Source organism: Camponotus floridanus, unplaced genomic scaffold, assembly GCF_003227725.1.
Source record: "Camponotus floridanus strain SB8 unplaced genomic scaffold, Cflo_v7.5 scaffold1, whole genome shotgun sequence".
In the NCBI taxonomy this organism is placed as follows: domain Eukaryota; kingdom Metazoa; phylum Arthropoda; class Insecta; order Hymenoptera; family Formicidae; genus Camponotus; species Camponotus floridanus.
In genome coordinates, this window is record NW_020229214.1 from 1,186,224 (window position 1) to 1,205,077 (window position 18,854).

The 18,854-nt window shown below is 38.1% G+C and overlaps 2 protein-coding genes across 7 annotated transcripts in view; one reads left to right on the forward strand and one right to left on the reverse strand.

Annotated features, from left to right (window-relative positions):
* The window catches only part of LOC105250399 (suppressor of lurcher protein 1), a 265,289-nt gene that overhangs the window by 132,661 nt on the left and 113,774 nt on the right, over window positions 1-18,854 (reverse strand). For both annotated transcript variants that reach the window (XM_011256469.3, XM_025415580.1), the window contains exons 5-8: window positions 12,810-12,966; window positions 10,214-10,273; window positions 1,715-1,923; window positions 355-429 (exon numbers count right to left, since the gene is read on the reverse strand). In XM_011256469.3, coding sequence (XP_011254771.2) covers window positions 355-429; window positions 1,715-1,923; window positions 10,214-10,273; window positions 12,810-12,966 — 501 coding nt within the window. The remainder of the gene's footprint in view (window positions 1-354; window positions 430-1,714; window positions 1,924-10,213; window positions 10,274-12,809; window positions 12,967-18,854) is intronic.
* LOC105250397 overlaps window positions 1-18,854 on the forward strand; it is a 236,962-nt gene that overhangs the window by 61,550 nt on the left and 156,558 nt on the right. The window lies entirely within an intron of this gene.

Below are 18,854 nucleotides of genomic sequence, written 5' to 3' on the forward strand. Positions count from 1 at the left end.
TCTCCTGTTTCCCCCCGTCCTCTCCCCCTCCTCTTCCCTCACATCTTCCAGATTACGTTTCAGTCGTTTGAGAGAAGTGTCCCGTGGGCGAGACAAAAATTGGTTTTTTTTTCCCACCAAATGTGAGAGGACATGTAATAAATTTATCACGGAGTGATAAGGTTCGATGAAACGTTATCGAGATGGAGGTCCTCATGCTTTTTTCACGATGAACTAAAGTAACTTTCGCTGTCGCTTGTCCCTTCGACAAGTGACATCCTGATCTTGCTTTAGCTATCTCTCACGAAGGAAGAGCGTACCATGGGACGCAATTATTGATTAAGAAAAGTGATAAATCGCGCATGCTATACTTACTCGTAGCGCTGACAGCTGGTCCGATGACCGAGTACTTGGGGTTCCCCGTAACGACCCCCGGGACTTTGTCCGGCTCTGAAACACATTATTGTAATTATCTTTGGAATATACAGTGTCGTTAATTACAACAGGGAGCTGCGTATGCGATGGACCGCGGCCAATCTACCTTAGCACAAAGGACCCACCCGCATGATTCATCATCCCGTAAATCTGTAAAGGTTGCTTGCGCTTCCTCTGGAAAATACCAACACGTTGCACCAAAATATGTCGCAATAACTATTGAGTGTCGAAATTGATTGAATTTATACAATGCATATGATTCGCAATAAATGAAGGCGAATGAAATAATTTGGAATATCGAATTTAGGCAGGAAACTCGATTATCATTTAATAGTCAATCTCGTCTATTTATAATTCCACATTGTATATCTGTTAATGGCAATGTCGAGGGACAATAATATAGCAACGGGTAAATTCAATGGTCCGAATGTTTGGGAGGAATGAATGCTTTCGGTTGCCATTATCAAGTAAGCAAAAGTATCCGCAGAGAATGCAAGCTTCCTCTTCAGGTATTACGGTTTGTCGGAAAGCTTCACGATCTTCCTTGCCGACCGTGAAAAGCTTCGACGACATATTCCGAGAGCTTGCGGAAAGCTCTGTTTCATGGCGCTTTCGTACCTCAGCACAGCGACGCGTTCTGTTGAGCTTTCGAACTTATCTCTCGCTTGAACCTACAGTATCGATCGAGTCCGCGCTTCATTATAAGTTAATCTTATCATGTAAATTTAATAATTGCTTACTTTCCGATTTTAACAATCAACCTCTTCCGCTCGATTGTTCAAATTAATACATGAATATAAATATATATATATATATTTATATGTAAAGAGATAGAATTTAAATAAAAGATATCTGCTTACGGAAGAATTAAAATAAATAAAATTTTTAATAATTTTTATAATTATAATTTTAATAATTATATCATAATAACATTGAATGATCGGAAGAGGTTTTTATTAACAAGAAATGCGAAATTTGTACGTATGTGCTGGTTTTCTATAGTGAAAATTACCACGCAACTGGAGGACAGACAATGAGACAGATCAATGAGTGAATGATTCACATGGTTCGTTGGCGCGCGATGCGAAGTAACGGATAATTTAATGGCTCGTCTCGCGTGGCTTTCAAGGATTCATCCGGTGACGGAAGCGCCTGGTTGCGGTCTTACACATCGCGAGACCGAAGCAATACCGAAGAAAGAGGATGGAAGAGGAAGAGGGGATGATCGAGGAACGGTTCGAGGGTGGGATGAATTTTCGTAATGCCCGATCCGTGAGAGTAACCGTCGTTCATTACTGACCGGGATGCGCGTCGTCCAATGGTTGAAATTGGAACTTCGCCTTGAAGCCCTGACCCGGCCAGTCGGAATTAGCGACGAACTCGACGTAGATGTCTGGTCCCGTGCTGAGTACCTCCACTTCCGCTCCTTGGTTGCAGAGCACGGCTATTGTGGGCGCCCCTGAATCCGCTCCGTCGTGCACCCTGATTAAATCCGCCCTATTCAGGCAACTGTAACAGGATGCGCGGTCTTCGTTAGAAGACGGCGACTTATCGGTACATTAACCTCAGACGAGTGACTAACCCAATCTCTCTGTCTCTGTCTCCGTGAGAGAAACTACAATATTCACTTTTAACCCAATTGCCACTCTCGCGCTTTTAAGAAACATGAAATATCTATAGGATCTATGATGAAATCTGCGTTAAATTAATCTCGCTGCTTTCTCATAAGACTCCCAAGCCCGGTTTTACATTGTAAAAGTTCGCCTCCATAAAGATTCAAATCGAAATGGGATGCGCGAATAAAGGGGAGGGTCTTCGAGATACTCGGCAACGAATTCCAAGTCCGCTTTGAAGCTGTACGGCTCGTCTAGATAACGCGCGGCTATGGGATAAAGGGAACGGAAGGAAGGATGAAAGACAAGAAAGATGAGAGGCAGGATGAAGCGAGACAGTTCGATGAGGCCGAAGGTGAAACTGTAAAGAGTGGTGAAATGACAAAGGAAGGAGGAGGAAGGGAAGAAAGAGAGAGAGACAGAGAGGAAAGCGAGGCCGAGGAAAATCTCGACGACCGCGGGCGATTCGTTTTATACGTGTACGCGAACTGTTCTTCGCTCGATCGAACCGAAGAGGAGCATTACATCTTCTCCGTGTCTTCCCCCATCCCCCTCCCCGCCCATCTTTCCGGCCTTACGAATCGCGCGCTATATCGACAGGATTCGCCGATCTGACCGATTTAAAGGACTTGATCGATGACGGCCGACAGGATAACCTTATTACTTGCACGGGTTAAGCAATTACGTTGGCAGAGAAAGATTATCGTCGGAAGAGCCGGAGATTAAAGAGCCGCTCGCCCTCCTCCCTTGTCCTTCTAGGCCGTTTCGCCCACTCGCCCGGCGACCTGCACGCGCGACTTCTGACCTCGCCCGCTTAGCACATGGCGTTCTTTGTCGATGTAGCACGGGATACGCTACGCGATATTTTATACAGGGTGTTTCATAAGTGGTGGGCAGGATCGGCAGAATTTCAGGAGTGGATTCCTTATGCTTAGAGAAGAAAAAAAAGGTCGATATGGGTCCGGAAATGATTAGTTTTTGAATTATTAGATTTTGGACAATTAGAGGAAATGTTCACCTCCTGTCGCAATACAAGCCTTAGCTCGTCGTCTCATTGAGTCCCGAACACGCTCCCAAATTCCTGGGTATGGAATTGTAAACAAGAATAAGAATAGTACACCGCGCTAACGCAAACATAGGCCGCCGAGCTTGAAAAGCATTGTTGATGCCTGTAAAAGAACTTCTAAGACGAGAAATGAGACAAAATTTTGTATTACACAAATCTTAATAACTCAATCAACAAACTAATCATTTTCGGACCTATGTTGATTAGCTTTTTTCTCTTCTCTGAGCGTGAGGAATCCATTCCTGAAATTTTGCCCACCATTTATGAAACACCCTGTATATACGTATATACACAATATCGTAGGGAATATCCATACGAATATGCGCGCAGAAAGGATCAGATTATTTCCTATTCCGACTTGTGAATTTGAATCGATTTACACACACACACACACACATACACATACACATATCAGACAATCAGCCTCGAAAGGTTTCGACCCTCGTGAAATTAGAGATTCGCGTGAAAATTGGATGCGGGAGGTAAGCAAATCCGCCTATCAAAGTTAATTTAGTGTGACATCGCGCCCGGAGTGTGTATACGGAATTCTTCAAGTGTCCGATAAGATTTACTCGGGTCCATCAGCGGCGAGCTCCGTTGGGTTTCGCTTCAGTCGATTTTATCCGCGTCTACCGTGTCTCATAGCGGCCATTCCATGAATATCGTTGAGAGTAGCGTTTACCTCTGGAGAGATTTGAATTCAGGCGTGAAAGCACCCTCAAGTATTTCGAAGCGATACTGAAAGAAGCCCGTTCCTCTTTTCTTTTTCCCCCCTTTCCTCCTCTTCTCCTAAAGCTTCGCAAGTTGTCTCGCGTACGTAACGCGAAGAGATTATCCATACCCATTACCTGCCCATAGGAGGGGATTACTGTCGATACTATCGATAGTTCTCGCCGACTGATAACTTTATACGCGCGTGCTATAAGCGTGCACTTTCTCGAATAGAAAGTGCGGGATTGTATCGAGTGCTGGATGGAGGAGTCTCTTTCTCTCTCTTTCTCTCTCTCTCTCTCTCTCTCTCTCTCTCTCTCTCTCTCTCTCTCAGTATCCATCAGCACCATTCACGATAATATCCGAGTGCGTCTGACGGAGCGGCTTAACGTTGATATATGGAAGCATTTCTCAGCTCTTAGCCCAGCTCTTACAGATTTTTACCAGCAGTCTTCGAAGGAAGTGCCATCGGCCGCGACATAAATTAACGCTATCGATCGCAGATTTGTCGACAGCACTTTCCGTATCATCCCCCTTCGACTTGGTTGATCACTCTTTTTTTTGTCCCGCTGGATTTATGCTACGATTATAGTGTTCGATATCTCGTCAAATTCCGTGTTTGGATAAAAAAAAGCTCTGCAAAGAAAAAGCACAATCGCATTGGAGTTATTTTCCGCGAATAAAATATCTTTATCGCGAGTTTTTACTTATTATTGCATTATCGCATTTCTCGTTAAGGTAAAAAGTAATTAGCGACATGTGTATAATCTTGATAAATTTATTTTAACAAAATAAATTTATCAAGATTATACACATGTCGCTAATTACTTTTTTCCTTAACGAGAAATGCGATAATGCAAATAAATGTTACTATGATGATTGATATTTTATGCAAATGTCAACAAATGCACGAGATGATGTTTGACTAGAAATTCGCGTATTCTCTTTTGGTGTTTACGGCAAAAGCATTCATCTCCTACCATCTCTGGTATAAATACGTCAGCATAAAGCTAATGATCCATTTATCCTGTTACACGAATATCGACGGATCCATCGATGTTCGATTAATTTAAAACGTGATATCGCGAAGCGTGTCAGAAATATTACTCTATCTACAGAAGAATCGATACCATTTCCGATGAGGAGATTATTGCCTTCATCACGAATAAACAAGGAGTCGATATGTGGAAAATAAGCACATCTGAAGGTGGATAGATTATGTAGAGGGTCGCGTATGAAATAATATTTGATCGCAAATTTTCGTCGTAATAATCGATTTTCATCGTATAGACGTCGAATTGCTCATGAATCACTATGCTATAGCCGGACTCCGCGCGAAACAGAATATAGAGTGAAGTTTAAATGAGTTTCGGTGTATCCGTTATTTTACCTGCAAAATAAAACCGTCATGAAAGTTAAAATTACCAACTTAAACATTGACATGTGTCTGCAAATTTTATGCGTATGTATTTATAAAATATTAAAAAAAAATTCCTAATTTTCATCGCTGATGAGAGAGAATACAGATCGATTATAATATCAGTAAATGTTGCAAAAACAACGGCGTTAAATTTTTCAAACATTTTATCGCCAGCGCGCGCAAAAACTTATTACTTGCACAATGATATTTCCTTTTCATTTTCAGCCACGTTCAGCCGCCATACTGAGACTTGCGTAATAGCATAATGCGATTTGAAAATTGCTTATTATTCGTATCTCGTCCCGCGCCACGAAAATTACATTTGCTTTCGCATTATTCTTAGCTAGATCCAAGCGTATACAATTTTCTGAAATTTCACGCAAGCCACTTCTCACATGTTCACAAAGTAACGTTATATCTGCAAATGTTATTCGAAAACGTTTGTATAATTTACGGTCTCGTGTGACTAAATGATATAATTCCAACTAGTCCGAAATCTCTCGTTCTTGATTTGACGTTAATTTTACACGCGTCGTTTCAGTATGATTCTTCAGGATTTTTCATCCGTCTGAGACCTCACCGACTTTGATTTTGGCGTTTGAAGCTAAAAGATCACTGACGGAATGAAATTAAGGGAGCTCAATACTGAATTAGGACGGAGTTCGAGGATTTATCAAGGATTAACTCCTGCACGCTGCAACTGCAAGTCCCTAGGCGCCTCTCGTTTTCCCAAGTCGACCTCGGCATCACCATTCTAAGTCTTTGCGCGGAGAGGAACTTTATGTGGGTTAAGTAGAATCATGGTCCACGTTCAAAGGATTTAGGGGTCAAATTGCCAGCATATACTCACATTTTGCGGGATTTAAAAAAGGAAGAAATAAAAAGAAACAATAAAAAAGTATTCTACCGCAGTTAAATCGAGATTGTATTGCGGTCAAGTTAATTACGACGAAATGCGTGAAATTGGTGTGTAAATTTTTAAATCCTTGACAAAGACCGACAGCAACGCGAGGTTGGGCGTTGGAGAATTCGTCGTAAATATATTCCCGGTAAGATATTCGTTGCGCTCGCTAGGCTGAATATGAAGTTTACCGAGCTACGAGTAAGAAACACGAGGGAGGGAGAAAGAGAGAGAGAGAGAGAGAGATATCTTGACGTGAAATATGTTCCCGGCAAAATATATGTAGGAGTTGTTTGAAAAAATATTCCGCCTTTCTTGGTTCATGCGCAGTCCAGGCATGTCGCGTCCTCGATGGCGCGCTAACCGTGGGAAATCGAAGGGACAGGACAATCTATGGTAGCCAGATTGAAGAGAATCGCGAGCTCTCAGTATTACCGCCTGGCAGATTTATGTCAGTAATATCAGAAGCATTAGCCGTTTGACGTATTGGCGATCGTAAAATTTCGTGTCGTGCGCAGAGGGGCGAGAAGAGCTATCTCTCATTCGCGTGGATTGATAATACATCAGATTCTGCGGCCTTTCCGGTCGACAGCGGTGATTTGCATGTTCGGTAACTACACAGGATACTCGGGGTTCCCGCGTATCCTAAGTACTCCTCACGATCGTGAAAGACTCTCCAACTCACGAACGTTCCTCTCGCGCTGGAGCGCGTAACGAGATATATCTAACTACCGTCGATTATTCTCGGCACGCACGTAGTACGCTCGTGAAACATAGTAGGAAGTTCAATACATTCGAATTACAGCGAACTCTCGTCCATGGATCGATCGTTCGTTCATTTGTTCACTGATCGTTTAATATCGTGAAAAAAAAAGTTATCGTGCAAATAAACCTATTAGCCAATGTATTATCGTTTTATATGTATTATATAAAAAAATATTATTATATATTAAGATTTTAATGTATAATACTAGCTTTATATAAATATAAATATATTATAGAAATATATTCCTTTTTTGGCGGTAAGACATATTTTTTTATTTAAAGTTGTTTAGAAACATTACAATTTGTAAAAAATCTTGGCATTTATATATATATATATATATATATATATATATATATATATATGTATAATTGAAAAATATTATAAAAAATTTAAAATTTTAAAAATGCTGATAACTATGAGTTGCAATATTGTGGAAAATGTTGAAAATTTTATTATGAAAGTTATGTGTGAGGGAGGAAGAGAGACAATTCATGTAAAAGAACTGGATTTTTGCGTGCAAAAATGATGTTTAGGTAGCTGTTTTTATTCATATGATAATATACTTTTATTTCATACTCATATTTCAAAACTTATGTTTTTAAAAAATGTTATATTAAAATTTTTTCCATAAAGTATTCAAATGTCTCAAATGTCTGATAATAAAAACAGTATTTACTCTCATGAATATCAGTATTTATTTTAAAACGTTTGTTTTATAATTTTTTTATGCAAGTAAAATAAAGATTAAAATATCAATTTTTTCAGTGCAAAATGGTATTAATATTAATCAATTAATGTGTAAAAATAATATTTTTATATTAGCATGTGTCTCTAAATTATTTTATATATTCTTGAAACTTGTAGCTAATAATATAAAACTTATTTGTGAAATTTTCATAAACGCAGACAAACTATAAAGTATATTAAAGTTTAATATTTACTTTAATATAAAAATAAATTATTTAGAGGAAAGAAAAGTTTCTTACGTCTTATATTTATCTCAAACGTTAGATAAATCTGTACTTTTCAATTTGCAAAATCGACGTCCATAACACGTAACGACGCACAAGGCGACCCTCACTTATCGTTGTCGCTCCGACCATTCTTTCTGTATCCTACAAACACACTGCTGACATTATCTACGTCTCACGATATACTCTCGAAGACTACATGCATCAGGGAAGACGTTGTAAATGTCTTAAAGAACGAAGGGACAATGGAAAATACGTTCTTTGTGAAGTTTCTCGAGCGATTGGGATTCTACATCAACATTCCTCGCTTACATCGCCGGTCCTTTGCTCTTCGGCAAACAAACCAGTTTTCGTTTGATTAATTTAATGGTTCGTTTGGCTTTACGCCTCTCCCCCGAGAGCTTCGGCGAATCTCTATCTCGCGCCACCCCAACTCGAATGTTTTACCATAGTCGTGTCATTCTCTTCCCTGGTCAATAAAATCCTCAGATATCAAGGATGAAACTTTTACGATCATTGGCAATTTTATTTTAAAGTGAATCCGAAACCGAATGGATTTGATCTCTCGGGACAGATCAGATAGCGCCGAATTACGTGTTTTCGCCGATTAATTATAGATGTCAGTTAGGCCGGATTAGATTTAAGGCGTGTAAACGTCCAGAAAATTAAGACCACCCGGGGAAGGGGAGAAAGAACAAAGACGACTTTATCGCGAGCATAAATCTCCATTGCGTGCTTAATCCATCTTTCCGGTCTTTATTGCCGACTGACTGAGCCGTATAATTGTTTGAGCGAACGTCCGCAATCGTGTATCGAATGAAAAAGTTTTAAATAGAAAAGTTTCGCACCCTCGATTCTGACGCTCGTTGGATCTTAAATGTTAATATCCGAATAATGGCGTCGTAATTCACGATTAGCGTAACGGAGCGGCCGCGCGCACCAGTCTTTAAAATTTACCACACACTCCGTGAAAACGGTGCATGCAAAAACTTCACCGGGAAAAGTGCCTCGTGATTAAATCGTTAAAAGTGAAACGGAGATGCGCAGGTTTTTTCGCTGCTGTAAATAAATAATAGAAGGGCATTTCTACCTCTATAATCCACCCTCTCTTTCTCTCTTTCTGAATTTTATTTCTATAATTGGTTCCGACGATTCATGCATATTAAGAGACGGATATACTTGAAAATGTATATTAAAATATGAAAATCATTTAAATTTTTTAAAATAAATGTAGATAATTTTCAGAAAATTTGGAATTATATAAAATAATTTTTTAAATATGTCTAAATATTTTTCGGACACGTAAGAATAATGTTAAAACCTTTGAAATGTTTTCCTGTAAAATTACGTTTTTCAATATTTTTGTATATTTTTTTTATCCGATGTTATCAGTTTTTACAATTTATTCAAAAATGAACTATGATTTGATTATTCAATTTAAAAAGTTTATAGCTTTGAAAATTACGAACAATTAAAGTCATCAAAAAAATTGACTTTATTCAAACTAATTAAAATTCAGGAGAAGCTTATTGCAAGAAAACATTGATCAAAATATAAAACCAAAGTGTATTCTTCAAGATAAAAAAAAATACGCAGTATTATCGTGTCGAAAAATGCGAATACTAAGCAAATACTCGAGAAATATAATCATCGAAATATTTTTAATCGTCAAATAAGAATGAAGTGGTCATGTCAAAGAACGGGCAGTATCATTCGAACGTGTCACCGTGTCCGTACGTTCCATTTTATATATCCGTCTTTCGCGGTTTTGGAGTCGCGAACTGTTTTCAACGCATGCCAGGTGGCGAGGGGGAAAGAAGGGACAGTTTCAAAGTTTTAAATCTACAGATCGCTCCAATGTGCCGTTCTATCAGCCGACGGGACTTAATGGCGCATCTTTTACATGGACGAGGCAGCCTCTCTTTCTCGCCTCCTCCTCCCCTTCTCTCGGTCATACTTGGTGAATTCGCGACTTTGATCCCTTCTGCTATATCTCCCTTCCTCAACCGTCATCTCGCTCCCGCTTTTTCTCTTTCGCAACTTGTAGAACTCAATTTCTATCCTGAATATGCGAGGGACGTACGGCAAACTTTTTCTCGCGGATGCACCGAACGTTGCTCTCTCGCAAATCTATCAACTTCGGAAAACGCGCCGGGAAGAGAAATTTGTAAACCGTTTATGATGGAACAAAGTTTTTCGAAACGCCACGTCTCAGGCGACCGATATAATCTTTAATTCATCGATTTATTCTTCGCTATTGCTCGTCGTTACCTTTCGTCCGACGATACGTACTTCGTCCCGCATTTTTCTCGCCGACAAATTCGAGTAATAAAAATGCGATTAATACTCGCCTCAGGTCTCCTTTTTGCAGCAAGATCTCCTCGAAAACCAAACGGATTCTCTCCTTCAATCTGAAACAGAATCAACCGAATTATTTTACATTACACTGTCACTTATTACTGTCTGCGGAGACTATTTTGAACGCGCGATATTAAAGCCTGCATTTTTATGAATGCGAAAATATTATTACGCGCATTTTTGTCCGCGCGGCGGTTTATCCTATTCCCAACGGTACTAATGAAACAAGATGGGCGGGGGTTGTAATTAATTTCGTTATAAGCGCACCTAGCGTATGAATTTGTTAAAACGACGGCGGCGGTAGTGGCGGCTGTGAACAGCATGGCGGGACCACAAATCTCTCTTTGCGCAAAGAGATTTACAGTGAAACGACAGGAAGAAAAAGAGAGAAGGAGAATATGCCTTTGCAAAAGAGTACCGCGAAAGAGAACTTGCGTCGTAAGGAAACAGAGAATCGAAATATTGTGCGAAATTCTATTATCCTCCCTTGTGTCTTCCGTTTTCTTCCTCGTATCCGGGAATGGCTGTCGAGATGGCTCGCTCGCAGCGATCGCTACGTGACACAAAGCGGGACTATCATCGGAGCAGTATAGCGTTAATATAGAGCGAGTGTCATGAATACCTGGAGAGCGAATAGACTGCTGCACGTGTGATATATATATATATATATATATATATATATATATATATATATATACACACGCGTGCATACACATCCGTCGGCTTTATAGCGGCCGGCTATGTTGCGTTGACATAACTGTTAGACATATAGGGGAAGTGAAAAGGGAGGAGGAGACAGTGGAGGTGCGGGGAAGGTGGGAGGCTGCGCACGTTACTTTGACACAATTACGGCAATTAAGCAGCAACCCACAATAGTACGGAAATCACATCCGCGCGTGCTGGCCGCGATTAAATTCATCACGATTGAGCGACGTTCTGACTCGACACCGTTAACCATTTCCTTTGAGCGCCGTGCACACGGATCAGACATCCACCGTAACCGATGAACCGTACAACGCGATACGATGATGTGAGTTATGACGTTTACGGATAGATAATTCTATTCTAACGCAAAATTAGGAATCTTATTAGATAAAAAATGGAATCCTATTAAATAAATTCAACAAAAACTGAAACAGAATATTTTTCCAGGCGAGATAAATCATTTAAAAAGATAGATAAAAAAATTCTGTTTCAAGAAACTTAAAGCACTTCATTATTTAATATTAATCCAACACATCCTATATTTATATATTAATTTAAACTCGTTTTATCCATATAAAGTGTGAAAATATAAGAAGCAACATATTAAATTTATCTCTCCTTTAAAATGTAACTTACTGTTAGTTGGATTATATGATATAGAACAAATAAATTTGTGGAAAAAAAGCGATTTGTTTTTTAATAATTGGATTTGAAATAATTTTTGAGAAAAAATTAATTAAAATTTTTAAAGAAATTATAGAGAATTATGTTGGTGAAAAATGTACACAAATAAATTTACATTATATTTAAAATAGTAAGTTATATATCATTATGTATTATTCAATTAATTATCAAAGTGCTTTTTGAAATTCGCAAGCGTGCCTAAAATATCTGCAAATATTATTTATAACTACTTTGTTGCTTATTATTTAATAGCATTTTTTAATTATCACTCTCTTTGTCTAAAATTTTCATAATTGAATATTTTTTGTCGATATTTTGTTGTCATTCTTTTTGTTTTATAAACAAGTACAAAGTAATCGCAATCTATTTTATAATTTATTGATATATATACGAGAATATCTGTAATTTTGAAAGAAAAAAATTATTTCTTTAAAATAAAATTAGAGTTTTTACAGAGATAGAACTTTTCTTTTAAATATATATATCCGGCAAGAGTAAACCTCTTGTTCTCATTTTGTCCGTTAACATTGGATCGCGGTTTCGTAGATAAATCGCGACGAGAATCCTGAAAGTAGTCTCGGCGCGTTTTGCGGAGCCGGCTGGAAAATAGTAGCGCTTCCTGCGAGGGATCATGCCAAGAACTTGCTACTTTTTCCTCTTTAGCTTCGCAGCTTTTATGGTATTGTACTGCAAACCAGCTCGCGACAGAACTTTCGGCGACCGCGAGTAACAACAAGGAGACGAGATGAGGAACGGCGAAAGTTGAGCCGTCCAGGAAGCCTGAAAATTTCCGATGACGGCAGAAACGCGACCGTAGGAAAATTCAGCGTAGATCAGTGATGATTCGAAACTAGCGAGACACCCGGAGAGAGATTAACAGTTCAAAACGCGAAATTTGAATGTCTCTCTGACAGAAGTTGCGCGCGCGAGAGAGTGAAACTCAACGTTGAGTCTGAAATGATCAAACATATTCTCCGATACGCTAGATTGGACGTTAATTAACTGCTAGCGGGATTACGAACTGTCGTCTCGTTAAATTCACTAAGACAGTAGTAGATATATATAGCGACAGCGGAGATTAGCCGCAGAGATGCATTATATATGGATTAGGCTCTTCCCTGTCCTCATCCTCCTTTCTCTCTCCTCCTCCTTATGGAATACAGTACGCGCAAGTTCACGACTAGGCCGGATTACAGTTACCTTGCCCGGAAGAGGTAGGAGCACCGGATGTTCTTCGGGTAAGAGGACGGGTAGCGCGGTGAGTAGAAGCGTCCGTAATGGGGCGTCGATTGCGAACTGACGAACTCGTGATCGCACATCGTGCCGGGAACCAGTAGGCCGTTCGTCTCGAATAAACCTAAAACAGAGAAAGAAGATTTATCACACATCCATTACTCCGCGATGTTTCGTCAGGAGAAATTATTCAGACTCCGAAAAATTTTTGATGCGAAATGAAGAGCGGTTTTAAGTACCTTTTGATCTAAAACGAGCGAAATATGGCATCAAAATAATAAAAGATCATAAAAATTAAAATATTAAATAAATAAATCTACGTATAATTTGGTCCAAATGATAAATCGATAAAAATAGGGAAGGCTTGTATAAGATTAAGAAGAAAAACTGTTTTTTTTTTTTTTAAATTATAGATCTATTAAACACGCTATATCCCCGCGTTGTTCTTGATCTTATACAAGCCTTCCCTATTTTTATCGACTTATCAAAATAATAGCAGTGTAGTAGTTATTATTTTATTATTTCTCTCTTTATTAGATTTTGGCAGAAAATAAATAATCCTATATTTTATATACGGAATATTCTTACGCTCTCTTTATTAGTTGTAATGTCTCAATGAAAATTTTTATCCTCTTCCAGCAAAATCTCCCTAGTCGATATCGTTACGAGCAAGCTTTCTTTCGCACTTGGAAAAACCTGCCGATAAATATCGAGATACGCAGAGGGAATCCTATTTGAGAGCCGTCTCTTGCGGAAATAGAAATCGAAATGAAATAAAATTAATCGCACCCGCGTCCTTAGAGCGAATATACCCTATATAGAGCTCGTTACGTATTGATTAATTAGTCGCACGTTTCATACTCTCCGTTTAAAGGCGTCGCCACGGTAGAACGATTCTGCTTGTATCATCGCTTACTTACGATTAACGGAAGCGTATAACGGTATGGATGCGCATATACGGACAGAAAGTTAATCTTAATTCCTTTTAATTAATTAGTTTCTGCACAGAATGGTCGTGCGAAATAAAACCGATAGCGATACGTACGAACGGTGTATACGGGATATTTGTGTTTAATGGCGATCTCGATCCATGGAATTTTATATAGGATGTCGAATACGCGGATTAGCGACTCTCGATAAACGACAACGATAGGAGAATTCAGTGCCGGTCGATTTTGTTGAAAGCACGATCGGAATTATCGCTCGGAGTGCGTATAAAAGACTCCCGTGCCGTTTTTAAATTCTACGATTTTTACGGGATACATACGGGCAATTACATTGCTGGTTCGCGCGATCCCCAGAATGCCCGGGATCGTTCTTTTGTGCTTGAAACAAAGGCAAGAGGAAAAAGCGGCAGTTTCCGAAAGATCCAAAAAAAAGGATAGACAGCAGAGTTAGAGGAGGCCGCAGGCTGCATCTCTCTCTCTTTCTCTCTCTCTGTCTCGTTGATGAAGAGATTCCACGAGAGGAACGTCGAGTTTCAGAACGAATTAATCGTTAACACGCCCATTGGCAAAGTCCCATTATAAGTAATGCGAATAGTAGTTGAGAAGGGAGAGAAAGGGGGGAGAGGAAGGGATCTAGTGTATTGTACTCGATCAATTATCTTGATAAATGGACTTTCCATTAGGCCTCGTGATATTTTAAAAACGTAATCAGATTATGAAATAATGATTTATCGAATGCTATCGAAGATTCAAGAATCAATAGACCCCTAAAATGAGGAATAAAGTGACGTAATAATAACTATAAAGATTTAATTGTATATGCTTTTCTCTTTCTTATTCTTTTTCTCATTCTACTTTTATAAGAGTAAAACGATTATATAGTGCAGAAAGATATTCTTTTTCTTCAAAAAAATTTCAAAAAGAATCACAAAAAGTTATATATAAATGTGTCTAGAATTATTTTTATTTTCATTAAAATAAATCCAAAAAAATATTTCACATAAAATACAATGGTCTGAATTAAGCGATTAGAAAAGTTTAGAAGATTGAAAATAGAATATTTTTTAATATTGTGTATAAAAATTTAAACAAATATTTTTTATTTACTTCCTTAAATAAAAATTTTATACGATGTTAAAAAAATCTTATTTCTTGATTCGTTAGATTTTTTATAATTTTTTAATCAGAGTGATTCTTTGGAAGAGCAAATTTTAAAGAAGAAATTTTGCAAAGAGTAAATTTTATCACTAAATTACCGTTTGAAAAGTGTAGTAAAACACAGACTTATAATAAGAGCTATCGAGAAACTCCATCTAATACAGTGCGACATTAATGAGTTCATTTTGCAAACGTGTAAAGAGATGTTATATATATGTATATATAGATATCCGTGTGTCATATTTGCCGAGAGTGATTCTGAAATCTCTCTCTCGGGAGATAAAACTCTGATCCATCCTTGAAGTTTCAAGTTTTAGACCGCGGAGAGAATATTATTTTTGCTCTCCTCATGCGCTTCGAACTTTAATACGAGGAGACGTGTGCCGAGAGGCATCTGAAGAGGGTGAGAGAAAAAAAATTCAGCCGCATCGAATGATGCATATTCCACTCGATATTCGATTCATATCGCGCTGATGCTGATAGCCTCATAACGTCAGTTCCTTCAAAACAATGATAAATCTGAAAAAGAGAAGTGAAGTGGAGAACTTTGGTCTTTTTGGCGCGCGAAAAAGTGGCTCGTTGTCTCTTTTTTTTCTTTCCGCCGTAAATTGCAACCTTTGATTAATTTTGTTCAGTCGTTAAATACACTTTTTCTATCTGCGCTTTCTCGTCTTCCTTCCTCTCTCCTCTGATTCTTGACGAACTATTCGAAGTTTAATTTGTCGGTGTGTCCTAAAATAAGGTTGTGTGACCGACAGACACACATATATTTATGAATACCGGTAACCTATGAGAGAGAGAGAGAGAGAGAGAGAGAGAGAGAGAGAGAGAGAGAGAAAGAGAGAGAAACTGTACGTGTATCAGACGTTTGATATTGTCTTGGTATCTGGCATGACATTGCGGTCAGCGAGACAAGTGTGGTTTCTGCGAAACAACGGAAATAAAGATTAAGGGGAGAGAAGCTAAGCTTCCTTCCGTCTTTCACAAAATCAGAGACAGAGAAAATTTATAAAACACATACCGTCGACATCGTAAATTAATTCCATTATTTTTCATTTCGGAGATTTTCTCTTCAATCTTTGGCAAAGTTTCCTTTGGACCGAAATTGCGGAGTGCTCGATATCTCTTTTACGCGAAATTGTACGTTTGATGATGTCATGTTGCAAATTGTAAGAACATTCTCTTGCTAGAAAACCGAGCGTTAGATGAGCGAGACATCATTTCTCGAGACAAATTTCTCTGCTTTTAACGTCGAATAATTTCCTACGACATTCACAAAACTGAAGTATATTACGTTGCAAAGGAAGAAAATCGCGCATAATTATGTTTCTAACAATATCTGATAATCAAAGATTCCATTCTAAGACGTTTCTTTTTCGACAAATCTTTCATCGATATTCATTGTGCTCGCATAACGTTAATCTGTTGAAGGAAGGGTAGGATACTTGTCATATCGCATGTGGTTGAAATTAACGACGTGATTTCCCGATGCACTGTATGCTTAATGCTCGCTGTAAATCTCCCAGCACACTGATTTATTTCAAATTTTTGCGTTATCGGGAGAAGAGCCGCGCATACGTTTGAATTATGAAATAGCTCCATTGGGAATCCAGTTCCAATTACGAGTCTAGCGCCGGATCAAAACTCTCTCTCTCTCTCTCATACATTATGTTGATCTCGAAATTACGATCACAATTTTTCAAAATATATTCATGATTAATTTTTTAATGTTTTTTTTCTATCGCTGCATTTCTCATTATTATGCTCATATTCTTTATCGCATTAGAGGATACTGGCAGTTTCATTTAAATGTGCAAAATTACGAGATTATTTTGTCTGCATTTTGCTCATCACGATGAATATCATGCGTTTTAAACAATCACATATCACTCACATTAAAACGCTTTCTCTTAATTAATAGAATTGGCGCAAAAAACGATGAATTAATAAAGATGATGCGATATAACGACACGATGATCAATTTGCGATTTCTATAAGCTTTTATGTCCCGCGTGTGTACCTATTGAACTTTCGTAGATCAGACGATGTACCCCGACAGATCTTATCTGAATATTTTACAAAGCGGAGGTGACGGGCGTAGCCCAATGTCGATAAAATTCCGCATCACATCTTCGGACATTCACAGATAGGGGACGGAAGACGTGAATGGAAATAAAAAAGAGAAGAAAGAGGAATGTATTCCCAGTGACGTTGTTATGACTTGGTGCGAGTTAAAAAACTTCTCTTTTGAATCGCCGAGGCCTCGCAAAGAAAGGTTCCCGAGTCGGAAATTCAAAAAAATCATGAAGCTTCGGAAATACAATACATAGTAAATATCTCGATAAATTACTTTTGTTTGCTGTCTCAATTTGTTTTAAAAAAATAAAATAAAATTCTGGAAACTGGTCTATTTTTCTTTTTTATTATTCACGACGCGCGCGAAAAAAAATATAAATAAATTTTATATAGAAAAATTGTATAATCTCGTTAGTCTAGTATAGTTGCAAATTATTTAAACAATCATAAATTGTTTAAAGAGAATTAATAGTTATAAATAATCGTTAAAATTTTAAGTTTTAGTAATAGAATGTTTGCTTATCAAATTCTTTTCTTTTTATTTTTGGGAATAATAAAATAGAAATGATAAATAGATCAATTTTAAAGATTTATTTTAGTCTCTAAGAATAAATTCAGACAATGAAAAACTAATGTAAAATATTTGTAAAGATTCTTTACATATTCTCTCATTTCATATGATAACTATAATTTTCGAGTTATATATAGGAGCCTTGTGAAAGAATCGTATTTTGATCGATAGATTGCATCGCTCACTATAATTGTGCAGCATTTTACATAATCATAGTTATTTCAACAATGCATCTCGACAATACATGTACTGAATCATAAATTGCGTAATTGCATCACATTTAATATTTCAACAGAAAATTATATATAACTAGGGCTTTTAACAATCCTGTAGTTTAACCTGTGTCAGAAGTTGAATGAAGTTAAGATTTATATCATATAAGGGTTTATATAGAGCCTGCCACTTTAAGTCAAGCTTGCCACTTTAAAAGGCTTAGGTTCATGAATGAGAGTATAGATAGAGAAAGACAGAGAAAGAAAGACTTGGTCTAATATTCTATTGACGGTCGAGTGCAAAGGGGATCAATAGCCTGTATTCATTTTCATTGCAGCGAACCTAAGACGGTGTACATTGGCGTTTTACATTGGCATCTTACAGCTAGCTTGTTTTCGATGTAATTCTCTTTGATCTCGTCCTCGTGCACCGCCTTCTTGATTTCTTTACGGATATGTGTGAAATCTTGTGCGAATCCCTGCATGAACGAACGCATAAAGTACACGCGAGTCAAGCCAAGAAAACCACACAAGAGGAGGATGCTTTCGTGGCGCAGCTTCGTGATATTGTATGTAGCGGAAATAGTCGTGAAATCTCGATTCATCATAAGTTTCCTGCGAGGAAAACTACGGGGTATATTATTCACCGCAATAGGGGATTGATTCGTCGTTTGCGCGAGTATATCTGCCCTTTGTGCGTCTGTTTTTCGCATCGCGCTTCTCTTGGATAAGCTTTCTAAATACTTTGCTCTTAACACGACTAGATAGAGCGTATGGTACACTCAAATACTCCCCTTGAGTAATTTCGCACCGAACGACTCTTTCTACTTACGCAAAGTGCGCGACGAACGTTACCGCTGTTCGCAGGAGGAGAAATCTCGGTTCTTAAGGAAGTAATACTGATAATGGCGATATACAGGATGTTTCTTGAAGTTGTTTCGAGACTCGCGGATCTTGTGCAATACAACTACGATAGTTACACAAAAAAAGGGGAGGAGGAAAAGGAAAGACGAAGAGTTTCGCCTCTTAAGTTTCTTTATTTTTTTCG